Raw genomic sequence first — 13334 nt, 5'->3', positions numbered from 1 at the left:
ACCTGGGCACCGTATGCTTAGGTACATACCTAGGTACTCACGATACTGTATGGACAGTACTGTGGAAACAACCGTGGGAAGCGTGGGCGACGGAGTTGTGCTGTGCTGTGCTGTGCTGTGCTGTGCTGTGCTGTGCTGTGCTGTGCTGTGCTGTGCTGTACATAGATTCAATACTGCAGACGGACAGGCAGCCGAGACTGGTGGGAAAGTGCCCAGAGGTGAGGGAAGAAAAAAGTCGAAGCAGCCCGTGTCCAGCGTACGCGTTTACCCCGTTTACGGTGAATGGCCAGATGGGTTTCACCGTAGTGGCTGAGTAATAAGAATAATGATCGGAACAACAATAACAACTTCTTGTGCACTCGGGCTACCACCGACTACTGCTGACGACTAGGTTCCAAGGTTGATAATAATAAATGATCCGCGAATCTTCGCCACGAAAGCGGTGCGCGAGGCTGTGAACAGGATGCGGGCAACCCATCCCATTCGATGTTCTGACACAGAGCCAACGCTTCCCACCGGAATAATGCTTTGACCACTTGCACAATTATTACTGAATGCTACACTGCTGGATGAGGAGTTTTGCCTTTGTTTCCCCATGATGACGGCGACACAGGCGAAGAGAGCTGCAGCCAGTGGGAGCAAAGCCGGAAGAAAATGACCAGGCCGCCAGGCGGGAAAAGGCTTAGCTGGTAGAGCGAGCGTGCAGGCATGCATCGGCCAGGGTAAAAAAACGAGGTCATACATATGACAGATGCATCGCGCGTGGTGAAAATGTCGGAGTGCGCTAGAGAACAGAGCACAGTAGCGAGCGGAGACTCACCGTGAAATCCGTCGTGATCATGACACCACGGAACGCGATGTGGTGAAAAGAAGAAGCGCGACGACCATCAATGATGAGGGACAGCAACATGATGATGTCTAACAATGGACATACTATCATCCCACCATGACCTCTGTTCATGAAAGTTCATGTTGTCCCACAGCAGACGAGATACACGCCCGGGTGAAGAGATCCAGTTCATCGATGACTACATAGAAATTGAAAGCATGCTGTGACGTGTGGGCGTCCCAGGCCGACTCGTGGATGAAGCGCACGAGAGGATGCGGACTCAGAACAGAGCCCACATCAGATACGTTGGAGGAGAACCAAGGTGCTGAGCGCGCGACCTGACGCAGGAAAATTGGCCGCCATCAGGCCTTTGCACGGGTGGGCAAAGGGCGGAAGTTTGGGTAGGCATGCAGGGAAAGCTCCGACTTTCTCGTGTTTATCCCTCATTTGCCCTCTTTTGTCCCCATTCTGGCTTCCCCTTGGCCGCTCGGTTGAAGCCGGACAAGACGGATCATGGGCGAGAGCTGGTGGTTTGGACTGTGCACGAGAGAAGAAAGGGCCGGTCCAGCTGCACCTATCTGTTTTGGCCCGTGGGTCTCCACGGACAAAGAGGTGTTGAGGTTATACTTTCCTTGACCTGGTACGCCTGTTTCTCGCGATGATACAGGCTTCGACTCCTGTCCATCGAAAAACGTCGTCATCATGGTTCAATCTTCACGACGACGATCCCATGCAACGTTTCCTCGCAGGATTTGTAATCGACGCATCTTTCACAGATGCCTCCAAAACCCATACACCAATTTATGACGTACATAATGGCGGGCGAAAAGTCATGTCATCTTGATTTTTTGAGCATGTGTAGCGTTCCTGAGAATCGTGCTCCTCACACACTAAAAATGTCCGACCTTTCAACGCCGAGTGATGGAAATGGCGCGGGTATGCGAGCACAGTGTTGGCGACGCCAGAGCGACCGCCCCAAAGGAAGGCGGCACATTGCATTACTGGAACGGATGGACCGGAGGGTGGCCACCCAAAAGGTCTCTTGATGCCGACGAAGGCGAGGATAGGCGTTGCCTACGTGCTAGCACTTCCAACAAACCTTCACCCCAGGCCCCCAAATTTCGTATCGGCGAGCGTCATGCTGAAATTGATCGCAAGTGCAGGATTGTGTATTGGCTGTGCCGATATGCGTACGGTACTGGATACATGAGCCCCGAGTATGTGCCACAAATGACATGTTTACGAATTCGCAAAATCCTCTGGTGGCCGAAGAAAGATTTCAGCCTGGGCTTGGAAACCAAAACATTGGAGGCAATTACGAGCTGGCCCGAGGACATGTGAATGGATGGGAAAGGACGAGAACACCATCAGCCTACTAGTTCGTGACGGCTCAACAAAAGAAGCCATGTTCGTGTCACGTGTTAATTTGAAGATGGACCGTCAGGTGAGTTGTCTTGCGCGAGACCAATACGCCCGGGCCTGTGTTAATGGTTACAAACGCCGAATCCAACTTTGCGCATATTTTCGCACATGTCTCGCATCGTCCATTCGAGCAGCCGGAATTGGTCAACACGGCGAGGTGGGAATGAGATGTGCGACGATGAATGCGGATTTCGGTGCTGAGTTTGCCTTTCATCATTTGGCAGGATAAGTGCCTGCCGTCGAGATTTGCCAGAGCAGCTTCAACGGCGACCCTGGGCCATGTCATTATTTGCGACCACTCCGAACGTACCAAAAAGTCTGGCAGCATCATAATCTGCGGCGGTTCTGATTTCCAGGTTGTCACGTCGGATCTCCTTTGCGAGGGTTGGGTGCTCATAGAAGGATGACCACTCCCGAGACTTGTTGGTCCTATATCAGCGCCAGACGATTCAAGTTCGCTCATCATGTCCTTGTGTGATCCCAAAGGTGAATCCTGTAGAACGAGATACCAATCGTGCCAACTTGACTCGGTGAGCGATCTTCATTGCTGCATCATCACCTGAGCTATTTTAACTCTGGCGCATCCTGGTCAGCCCCCGATCATTCAGTTGCGGTGCATGGTCGTGACACGCACGACGCGGGCAATGGATAGGTGAGAGGTCATCATCGTTTTCTGCAGTGATACGGACGCTCCACAACGCACGTCGACCCCGAAGAAGCCTAGCCACGGAGTAAAGCACATTCTTGACGCCTCACAAAGCCGCCAGTCACATGAGGTCCAGCGAAACAGACTATGGTTTGCCCCTCTACGCATTCGTTTCTGCCTTCCTCACTTGGCCGACCTCGGTCACGGTGGAATTTTCAGCCACTCAGGAAGCCCTTGTGGCGTAATCTGGTTGACGTTACGAGCATGGGTCGAGTTAGCACTGCGCTCGCGGTCCTGTATGTTTGTTCGTGGCAGTGGGATGGATTTACCGCCGTCGGTCTTCATTCGACGGTATACTGCACAGTCCATATCCTGCCTATCACAGCTACAGGCATCAATTGAAATGTTGGCCAAGGACTGTAATACTGTAGAGAGATGACAGTTCGGTCGAGGTGTCTCATACAGAGGGACCTTGTGACAAATGACTGTCACGTGATTATCTGGGCGACAAGAGGAGGACGTTGGATTCTTACTTCAGGACATATTCTTTCCGCTAACACAGTCCGGTGTCTGATCCTGCACGTATCTTCATTTGAGATGTGTCCGCGATGCCTCACTTCTCTCGCTGTCTGTGATACCAATTGCCACCCAACATCGATCAATCGGAATTTGCGGTCAAGTGGACGACCTCATCTCGAACTATCCTACTCAAATTGTGTACCACAGAGGTGTCAAAAAGTAATCAGTTGGAAAAGGAAGAACCACCGCCCGTTCGGATCATGGTGCAACCAGGCCCCTCGGTGTGGACTGAAGTGCTCATATGAGTTCGAACGACTGTTGTAGGGATGACGAGTTACAGAATAATCACCGCTGATCACCCTATCGAGTTCCAGCGTTCCACCTAGGATCATCATGGAATCGACCGTGGTCAAGGTGAGGAGAATGTTGGACATACTTCAGCAGCCGCATGTAAAAGAAATCTGTTTCTCCACACAGATCGATACATTGTCCATTAGACCTCTCCATGATCACCAAACAAGTTTGAGTATTCCCTCCAAGAATTCCCTCCAAGCATCGTTCAAGCATCCCCGATGGCTGCTTTGAACTGAAAGCTCCTTCGCTCCTCTCTGGTTATGCCGATCATTTCCCAGCGCACAGCGAGTCCAGAGCAGGCTACAATAATACGCGGAGCTTCCTCGACCCGCTGCTTCTGCCCCGGATGAAGATCGTACAAACTCCTCGCGTGACCATGTCGATGACTTGTTCTACATTTGGAAGAAGGGCACCCCTGAGTAATGAGGAGGATGATAACAAAGAATCTTCTTCTCTTACCGCTATATCGTGTTCATTCACAGCGACCAGCTGTGCGCGCAACACGCTCTTCACCACAAGAGCGTCGGCTTGCCCAATGTTTCAGTATTAGCTCCGACGGCTGAATACTACAATCAAAGTAGACATTGGCTTTCGTGCCGACCGCCACGCATCAATCTCGCTAAAACGCTTTCAGTCTCTGCGGCTTTTGCTTCGGGGGAGATGAGTTTGCTTTTCTCCGCAATCTTTCGTCCGTAGACGCTGACAGGAACTGTTTTTCTATCTGAATGACATATTCTGATTTTTGAATGTATCATTTAGGAACTGATGTTTCTTGGGCAGATCTATTTGATCTCATGATACGGCGGTGGCTTCTCATCGGCGCCTGTCAATGTCTCCACGCTACTTCTTTTGCTCGTCATTGCAGACAGTTCTGGTAACGACCCATCGGCTACCTCATCTTCCTTCCCTTTTGGAACTACTCTTGGAGCTCGGCCATTATCATCACTTTTCTTTAGCATTGGCTGTGTCGCTTATCTGGGCCTGATTTTCTGGTCTTGAACTTTATCGCATGCAGGGACGCCGAAGCTACAAGGAATTGCCGGAGCCCTTCCCTGGCGAATCATCTCCAATCGCGTCCTGGTTGCCTCCATCATGTGAGTACAAATTCGGCATGCAGGCGCTAGTCCGGAAGATCCATTGACGAGCATCTGCAGTACCACAGTCATGACTGGATTTACTGGTCTTTCGATTATCATCTGGCTGCCCGTTTTCTTTCAACTGGTGAATGTTCTGAGTGCAGTGCAAGCGGGTGTGTGCAGCTGAATGTGCGGATAAGTACTCCATTCTGACGGTGAAAATTCAGGGGTACATCTCTTGCCATCTGTCTGCGCGAGCGCAGTTGGTGGTGCAGTGGGCGGTTTGACTTCCATCAAAAGGAATCGTACGTGGACAACGATAGTCGTGGGCAACAGCCTCTTGTTGGTTGGCTGTGGTCTATTCTCCTTCACCCCTGACTCTTTCGACGTGCCGCGCATTTTGTATGCATCACAGGTCATTTCAGGCTTTGGTGCAGGCATGACGTTCACTGTCACCACGTTTCTGATGAGTCTCAACGCCGACTTCGAAGATCATGCTATTGGTCAAGGCCTGATTGCGCAAGGCCGCGTAATTGGCGGAACCTTGGGCGTTGCCATGGGAAGTGCTCTCTTCAGCAATCATATCGCTGGACTAGCAGGTGTTTTGACACCAGCAGAACTTGCAACCCTTGCACGAAACCCTGGCTTCACGGCAACCCTTAAGCTACCTCAACAAATTGCAGTCCGACAAGCATTTGCGGCGTCCTTCAACGAGTCGCTCCGCATCTGTACGTATATTGCAGCTGCGAGCTTGTTCGTATCGTTTTTCGTGTGGCAAACGAATCCTCCGAGCATACAGATGCCCAAGAAAGAGCTGGAAGCCGCCATTCGAGCCGACAGAGCTCGAAACGAAGTCTCAAGCAACACCAAGGACTGCAATCCATAGCAGTCACAATTTAAATTGTCCCGGGGACTTCGCCGAGATCTCTGGCTGGCAAACGGTCGTTGCAGATCCATTCCTCAACCCTCAGTACATGCATCACGTCGACCCGCACACGCGGTACAATGCGTACGCTTGACAGGCCAGTATGAGCTCACTGTCTGATGATATATTAATATCGTTGAGACGCATTGCCGATGCCGGTATGTCATGCCCAGCAGTCAATAGGCACCAGTCAGTTCAATCGATCCTGCCTAGACATGTGTCACCGCGATGTCTAAGTCACAGCATTTGCCTGCCCGATGCACCACAAAATGCCTGTGTCTGTAGATCGCGGGATTAAGTCTTCTCAATATTGTCAAGCCGTCTGAGATCTCCATCACTTGCGATGGTTCGCCATTTCTTATCCATTTCGATCAAGAAGCAAGTGTAGTATTCTGTTTCGCGTGATCACATTATGATCCAGCTATATATTTAGTTTACGAAGCTCGGGCCTACCCGAAAGCACAAATTGGCACCGTGGCGTAAGTGATCACACCACATCAGGAGCACCCTGATTTTCATGCTAACTTGTTTCCTCTCCAGCTAATGGTAAGGCGTTGCTTTCCGGTCAAGCATGAGTTGTTGGCAGCCATGTTCTAGCGGTCTGGCAAAGATTGTGGGTTCGAGTCCCATCGGTGTCGAAACATTTTTGCACCGTCAAATCTTTTATCAGTATCGGGAAAGATGTCGGGTTGCCATGGGAATTCGCAATTCCCTTTTTTTCATCTTGAGAAAAAAAAGTCACTCGGTTGGAAGATTAAGATGTTGCTCACATGACGGCAAGCGGCAGTACATTATGTATGATGGTTGTCGAGATTAGAATGGCCTTCATCATGATGAGTAAGTCGGGACTCATGACCTTTACGAGATCTATTTCAAAGGCATGACATCCATGGATGAAACCCTCTCGCCAGTACTGTGATGATCCCGCGATATTGTTTACCTCTCAAAAACTTTCGCATTCGTCTATTAGCCTCCTCATATCTGCTGTCAAGATGCTATTGTTACACACTAATGACTGACACGTGCAGGATGGCCAGGGAAAAGATCACAAACAGAAGTCCACCAAACCAGCCCCCATATTGATGTTGCAAGTCCCCGCAACGCAGTTGATCACAGTAGCATCGCGAAGAAAGACAGGATATGTCAGCAGACGTTGATGTGTGTGCCCCTTAAGAAAAGCCCCAGAAAAGACGAAAAGCAAAAACACAAAAATCAAACCCCTCCTATCAAACGCCTTATTCGCCCAACGCCCGGATCACGTCAAACAGGATACCCATTGAAACCAATCTTCAAACTCCCCCGCTGACTACTGTGAGCCTCTGTACCCCATTGTTGTCGCCATCGACTCTCGGTGCTGCGCGCGGCTTCGAAGGCGGCGCGGCAGTCTGCAGGTAACTCGTCAATGAGTTCCTGGCCTATGCCACTAAGTCCGCTCGGTCCGAAGCTCGAGGCATCCATGAGTCCATCCGGTCCAGGTTCGCTGGCACCGTCGATTGGAGGCGCTTGATACACGATGTCCATGACGGTGAAATTTCGCGCGACGACGGCGGGGACTTCTGAAAAGATGGTTGACGTCAGCGGTTGTGCAGCTGTGCTGTCCGTATGCATCGCGTCGTCGTGTTGATCATGATGTACATTGCCATTCGTCGATGCAGTCCCATTTAGGTGAGCAAATGTTGACGGGGTCGCTGATTGTTGGCGCGCTGAAACGGGTTCCACATGCTCCCAAGCTGCGTGTGTTGGTTGCATGATCTTCGGGTAAAAGATCATGTTGGTATTGTTATCGTACACCCCGTCCAGGTTGCTCTGCCGGATTGTTGACAATGTCGAATTGAAGCGACTGCAACGTGGACTCGTTAGTTCTCGATCACGTAGCGACATCGGTAGAAATACATACCTTGCCTCTTTCGCATGAAGCAACTGCCAATTCTCAAGAGTGACATTGTTCCTCCGCTTGCCAAGAACACTTTGCTTGCCGACCTGGGCAGCACCGCCGATCGTTTGCGTTCGGTAAACCTCGCTTGCTCCAAACCATGCGACATAGCGGTTGCGGTTGTAGTCTGCAATGTTGGATGGCACGATGTCGTCCGGATCTGCAAGCTCTCCCTCAGCCTCGCCGTTTTCCCGCGCTTCGGCAACCTTGTAATCGTCGATGACCCGGCGACCTCCGACGATGATTCGTGCGCCGAATTCACGAAATACCGATCGCGCCGTGACGACACCAATGTTTCGTCCTTTGTAGCTATTCGGTAAAATGTCGCGCTCAATCAGGTCCTTCTTTTCGTCTTCTCCAATCAACACCTTGAAGAGCTTGGGATGCTTGGTGAAGAATAAGTAGCTGTCTCGGAAACCGCAACATCGGGCCGGCTCGGTGGAAAGCATGTACAGACGATCCTCGCGACCCATGATGGTGAATGTCCTCACTCGATACTCGCGGCCACCCTGGAGGTGACCAGAACTATCGACCTTATCATTGCCCTCCGGATCGTCGTCGACTTGCGCTTCATCATTAACGACGTCCAGCTGATTACCTTCCTTGTCGACGATGAAGCGTGGAGTTTCCGGTGCTTGACCTTTCCGTCGACCTCGGAAACCTCCTCTTCCTCTGCCAAGACCTGACCCTGGTGGCCGTCCTCTTCTCCGGCGCATGGGAGTACCTGATTCGCTGCCGTCGCCTGGTTCTGGAGTATTGTTGCTCTGTATGCGCGAGCGCGGTCGTCCTCCACGACCTCTTCTGCGTGGGATTGATGTAATCTTTGGTGGACTGTTATCCTCGTCTTCCTCGTCCTCATCTTCTTCCTCCTCATCTTCGTCTGCTACAGGGGTCGCGGCATTGTCTTCGGCTTCTTCCAAGCCGATCGCATCCTGCAATTCTTCCTCTCCAGCGTCGCCATCGCCCATCTCCTCATCAGATTGATCTGCTACATGTTTTGGTGTTGGTGTACCTAGCAGCGATTTCGTCAGTCGGTGCCTTCAAATGAGGTTATTCGCGATACTCACGGGCTGCGCTGAGAGAGATGCGAGTGCCTTTGCGACCCTTGTGGTGGCCGCCACCCTTCTTAAAGGGCATGACGGCTGTGTCAAAGGAAGGAATAGATACTTGAAAAGAGTGGGCGTTTGTACCGCGCGACCTTCTCGCTTCTGCGCAAAATTGGTGATGCAGGCCTATCTCGGGGAAGACGCGCGCAGGCGCGACTGCTGCTTTACAGTGACGATGTCAGGCCAAAGCCTTGGCGTGAACTCTACTTAACATTGGCAACCCTAAACATATTCCTACCCGTGGACAATTCAATTCACACCTGGGCAGCTTGAGTGAATACCTTCTGATGAACACGTAATGTATTTCATCTTTTTCGGTGTTATATCCTCGAGTCCGTGATCAGCCGATCCCAGAGGATTGATGCGTATATGTTGGACTATCCCCGGTGTGCAACATGGACCACACAAGACACAGATGCTGGATTCAAAAGTTGGTGATAATGTGGGAACTTTCAAGATTCGAGATTGTTCAGGTTATTGAAAACAACTACTATAACATTCATAACACGCTACTTTTCGTCAATCATCTTTCGTGATAACTAGCTCATTCCCATCACGATGTCAGGGAAAATGACATGTCCGCCAGACCAAGTATTGCTGGTCTGGGTTTTTGTCGACTTTGCAGTCGACTTAGCCTTAGCCATAGCCGCGTTCACACGGAGAACTCGTTTAGAGCTCCTCCTTGACACGGTCGGTGGCCTTCTGGTAGACACTGGATGCAACCTTGCCGGCGCTCTTGGCACTCTTCGAGGCCTGCTTGCCAGCGCTGCTGACGGAGTTGGAGGCAACGGAAGCAGCACTAGCGGCAGACTTGGAGGCAACAGAGGCGGCGCTGGAGCCAGACTTGGAGGCGACAGATGCGGCGGTAGAGCCAGACTTGGAGGCAACAGACGCGGCGCTTGAAGCGGACTTGGAGGCCGCGACCGAAGCGCTGGAGCTAGACTTGGAGGCGACAGACGAGGCGCTGGATCCCGATCGGGAGGCGGAAGAAGCAGTCTTGGCGGCTTCGACGCTGGCAGAGCTCAAACTGGCCTTGGCCTCAGCAGATGCGAAACCGATCTGGTTCAAAGCGTAGTCGTAGTAGTAACGAGCCTGGTTGTAAACGGCGTTGGTGCCTTGAGGGTAGTAGTTACCGACGCTGGAAGTCGCGGCACCGTAGGCGGACGAGGCAGACGAGGCAACGTTGTTACCGGTGAGGGAAGCAGAGTGCTTGCGGGCGAGAGCGATGAGCTCGTTGCGCTTGCTTCCCTGGGGCACCTTGATGCCGTTCTTGTCGGCCCACTCCTTGATCTGGCTATCACTCCAGCTCTCGAGAAGAGCGTCGCTCAGGGATTGCTGAGCGCCGGCGGCCGCAGAAGTGGCAGATGCGTAGTTCTCTGAAGCGCGCTGAGACGCGAGGTAGGCGTTACGGCGGATAGTCGCGATGAGCTTGTCGCGAGAGCTAGGCTGGGGGACTGGGACACCGCGCTGGTCGAGCCAGGACTTCAAGTCAGACTCTGACCAGGAGGTGTAGAGCCAGTCGCCGGGGTAGGCAGCGGTCTCTCCGGCCTTGGTGGCGATCGACTGGTAGTTGGAGCGGACAGTGTGGAGGAGCGAATCGCGAGTGCGAGGCGAAGGGTTGGGGATTCCATGGTAGTCAAGGAATGACTTGAGCTGCGACTCGGTCCAACTATTGAACACGACACGTTAGCGGGAGAAGCTCAGCAATCTGATGTACAGCAGATCCAATACTCACGTGTTGAAGACCCAGCTTTGAACGTTGCTGTAGGCCTCATCGGCTTGAGCTTCAGTGGATGTCCAGTAACCTTGCACCTGGCTGATCAAGCTCTTGGCGTTCTTCTCGGTGCCCTTCTTTGCCTCGTACCCCTTTGAGGTGAGGTAGTTGGTGAGCTGCTTGACGTCCCAGGAGTTGTATGGTTTGATGACGTTGTTCTCCCAGTTCTTCTTGACCAAATCCTCGAGGTCCTTGCGGTCAGCAGCCTTGGGGTGGGGAATGCTGTAATCGTCGAGCCAGCGCTCGAGCTCGGTCTCATGCCATTTGTTGTATGCTACACGGTCTTTTGAAGCTCTGTCAGCATGTGCTCTTGTATAACATGTGCTGGGAATTCAGGAAGGAAAGCGATTTGTTGCAGAAAGACATATCGTCAGGCCATCGATTGCTCTCGTGTGCATCGCAACCTGAGCCTTGGATGCGACGAAACGAGCAGGACGGCTACTCAAATTTGATGTGTTGGCAAGAATCACTTACGAGGAGTGCCAAACCAGCCGTCAGCGGCAACGCTGGTCGCCAAGGCGGCAACCGCCAATGTGGTGAATGAGAACTTCATGTCGACGCAAGATTAATCCGGTGAGATGAGGGACAGATGTGATGAGAGGATAGTGGGCAAATTTGGGGGATGAATGTAGGAGGACGAGAGAAGAGAGAGGGTTGCGGAAGAAGGAACTTGACGAGTGGACCAAAAACCTGGGAAGGTAGGTATGTATGCAGGTAGCTGGAGGTCTGTGTGATCAGAGCCCTGGAGAGTGGAAACAGGTGGACGTGAAGTGACGAATTTCTATCGATGACAGCACAGAGATTTTGAGTGAAGTGGTGGAAGCGAGCAAGCGAGAGCTTCCAAGGTTGCCCAGGTGGACTGAGTGTGAGCTTTCCCATGCATTCATTTACACGCGCGCCGAATATTTGTGGCAGCAGCGGCGGCATCAGCATCATCATTCTTCACATTTCTTCGAGGCGTGTACCAATGCGGCGGCACAACGGGCGATGATGATGACAGACGAACTGATGACTTCAAGGTTCGTGCGCAAATACCTGCACAGCACATTCCTGACCGCCTCCTCTGATGAAACATTCGAATCATTGATCCTCAATGCCACAGTATGCACTCCGTCCACAGCATGTAGGTGGGTGTCACATTGGTGAGCCTCTCGTGGCTGCAATTGCACCCGCAAGACAAAACCACCCGAAGCGACAAACGACAGGGAGGGTGTTTCCATGCCCTCGTTGAAAGCGTGGATCGCAACAGGCGACAGCAAATGGCAACCTTGGAAACCACCACACCTGCTCGCACGCAAAGCAAGGACCGCATTCTAGCCACTACCACAGCCTTTCCCTTGACGCAGGTGTGTGCTCGTCACCCTGGCTCTCGTGGCGTCCGGTCGACTGTGCACGGGAGGAGGCTATTCAATGATGATGATACTTGAGCGGAGAAGACCAAAGAAAAATGACATGCGGGATCACAGCAGCAGCATCAGCGACAACGACAGCTCTACGACACAGCTACCTAGGTACCCTACCATCTGCCTGCGTACTCAGGAATTGCGCGCAACCGGCCCAGTTCTCCAGTGCCCAGTAAACGATGGGTTTTCCATCGACCACGAGCCTCTAGCATTGCCAGCAGCAGCCAGAAACGCACAGGGAGATGATGCAAGATCACATAGGATGGTGTACTAGCCATTCACGAAATCCAGGGTTTGGCAAAATCGTGTACACACATGCAGAAATGTGCACATGATGACGTCGTTGTGTTATGATCAGCTCCAAGCTCTGCCGCTAGTGTTCGAATGGTCTGGGGTAGAGGGCAAAGCTAGTGGGGACCGTCGCCAGTTTCTTCTCCTTCCAGGGCTCGCACGTCCTGTTAATGATTACATCATCGTTGAGAAATTATTTATTATTGTCGACCTCGGGACGATGCAGCGCCTCTGACAACGACAATGCATCGGTCGATGCCGAATCTGTGCAGCACTCATCCGTTTCTCCTATTATTGTCGCGCCTCCGCAAAATCTCACGCCTGTGAGCGTCGCCTGTCTCGCGCGCAAGTGAGGAAGTCTATTAATTCAGCGAGCTGTGATAAATGTCCCGTATGGATATCATCTCCGCCGCCCCAGGGCGGGTATGCTGAGATCCGTGGCCAATCGCGGAAAGATGCCAACCCGAACAACAATGTGCCTTGCGTTCATGCGGCTGTCTGTCGTGATCTGAGCCCGATTCAGACTCTGATCCGGAGAATTGTTCTGAGGCCCGTCTCGATACTGGTGCTGCCTCACGTTGAGCAGTCCTCGCAGAGCTCTGGCAGGACCGGTCACGCAAAGAACGCATTGCGGTGAATTGTGCGTTTGTCGCTGGTCGCGCTGGTGATTCTGAAGATTGCCTGACTCATCCATCGTGTGCGGACAATTCGTTCGTGAAGCGGCACTTGTAAGCGCATTTGATGCAGCACCATCAGCCGGGCTGTAGCCTTTTCTTAACGCGATCGGTGACCATTATCCGCAATTCCGCTTGTCAAATCCGCCAGACTGCGGGTTCTCAATGGCCTGCGAGGCAGAGTTCGATCACCTGGAGCCCACCGCGGTGCTCTGGGCATGGCGTAGGAGCTGAACGTCGAGTGCTCGCTGCTGCATGCGTCTTTATCCTTCCTCGCCCATCCATCATAATCACTGCTGTGGTGCGGTGTGAGCCGGCACATGGCTTTCGGCCACCGGTGCAGTTGATGGAGCATGGTCGGTGTGGTACGCTGATGGAGCAG

General features: G+C 52.3%; 4 protein-coding genes across 4 annotated transcripts; 1 reads left to right on the top strand and 3 right to left on the bottom strand.

The window, feature by feature from the left end:
• Positions 1-2041: 2041 nt before the first annotated feature.
• On the bottom strand, positions 2042-2875 carry K489DRAFT_377166 (uncharacterized protein). Its single transcript, XM_033604097.1, has one exon. The coding sequence runs from the start codon at positions 2712-2714 to the stop codon at positions 2244-2246; it is 471 nt and encodes a 156-aa protein (XP_033463757.1). The 5' UTR covers positions 2715-2875; the 3' UTR covers positions 2042-2243.
• Positions 2876-4934: 2059 nt separating this feature from the next.
• K489DRAFT_367908 (uncharacterized protein) lies at positions 4935-5732 on the top strand (the record flags this gene model as incomplete). The annotated part of the gene is made up of 2 exons (XM_033602900.1): positions 4935-5019; positions 5074-5732. The coding sequence occupies 2 exons, from the start codon at positions 4935-4937 to the stop codon at positions 5730-5732; spliced, it is 744 nt and encodes a 247-aa protein (XP_033463756.1).
• A 977-nt stretch (positions 5733-6709) lies between these two features.
• K489DRAFT_351467 (uncharacterized protein) lies at positions 6710-8945 on the bottom strand. Its single transcript, XM_033602445.1, has 3 exons — positions 8772-8945; positions 7669-8716; positions 6710-7611 (listed from the first exon to the last, which is right to left on the bottom strand). The coding sequence occupies exons 1-3, from the start codon at positions 8839-8841 to the stop codon at positions 7032-7034; spliced, it is 1698 nt and encodes a 565-aa protein (XP_033463755.1). The 5' UTR covers positions 8842-8945; the 3' UTR covers positions 6710-7031.
• A 472-nt stretch (positions 8946-9417) lies between these two features.
• K489DRAFT_377161 (uncharacterized protein) lies at positions 9418-11192 on the bottom strand. The gene is made up of 3 exons (XM_033604096.1): positions 11059-11192; positions 10546-10867; positions 9418-10479 (listed from the first exon to the last, which is right to left on the bottom strand). Exons 1-3 carry the CDS (start codon positions 11135-11137, stop codon positions 9480-9482), a joined length of 1401 nt encoding a protein of 466 aa, XP_033463754.1. The 5' UTR covers positions 11138-11192; the 3' UTR covers positions 9418-9479.
• Between the last annotated feature and the right edge of the window lie 2142 nt (positions 11193-13334).

This window comes from Dissoconium aciculare (genome assembly GCF_010015565.1).
Source record: "Dissoconium aciculare CBS 342.82 unplaced genomic scaffold K489scaffold_2, whole genome shotgun sequence".
NCBI classification, from domain to species: Eukaryota; Fungi; Ascomycota; class Dothideomycetes; order Mycosphaerellales; family Dissoconiaceae; genus Dissoconium; species Dissoconium aciculare.
The sequence above is the reverse complement of the archived record's forward strand: the minus strand, read 5'-3'. Positions and strand labels throughout refer to the sequence as shown.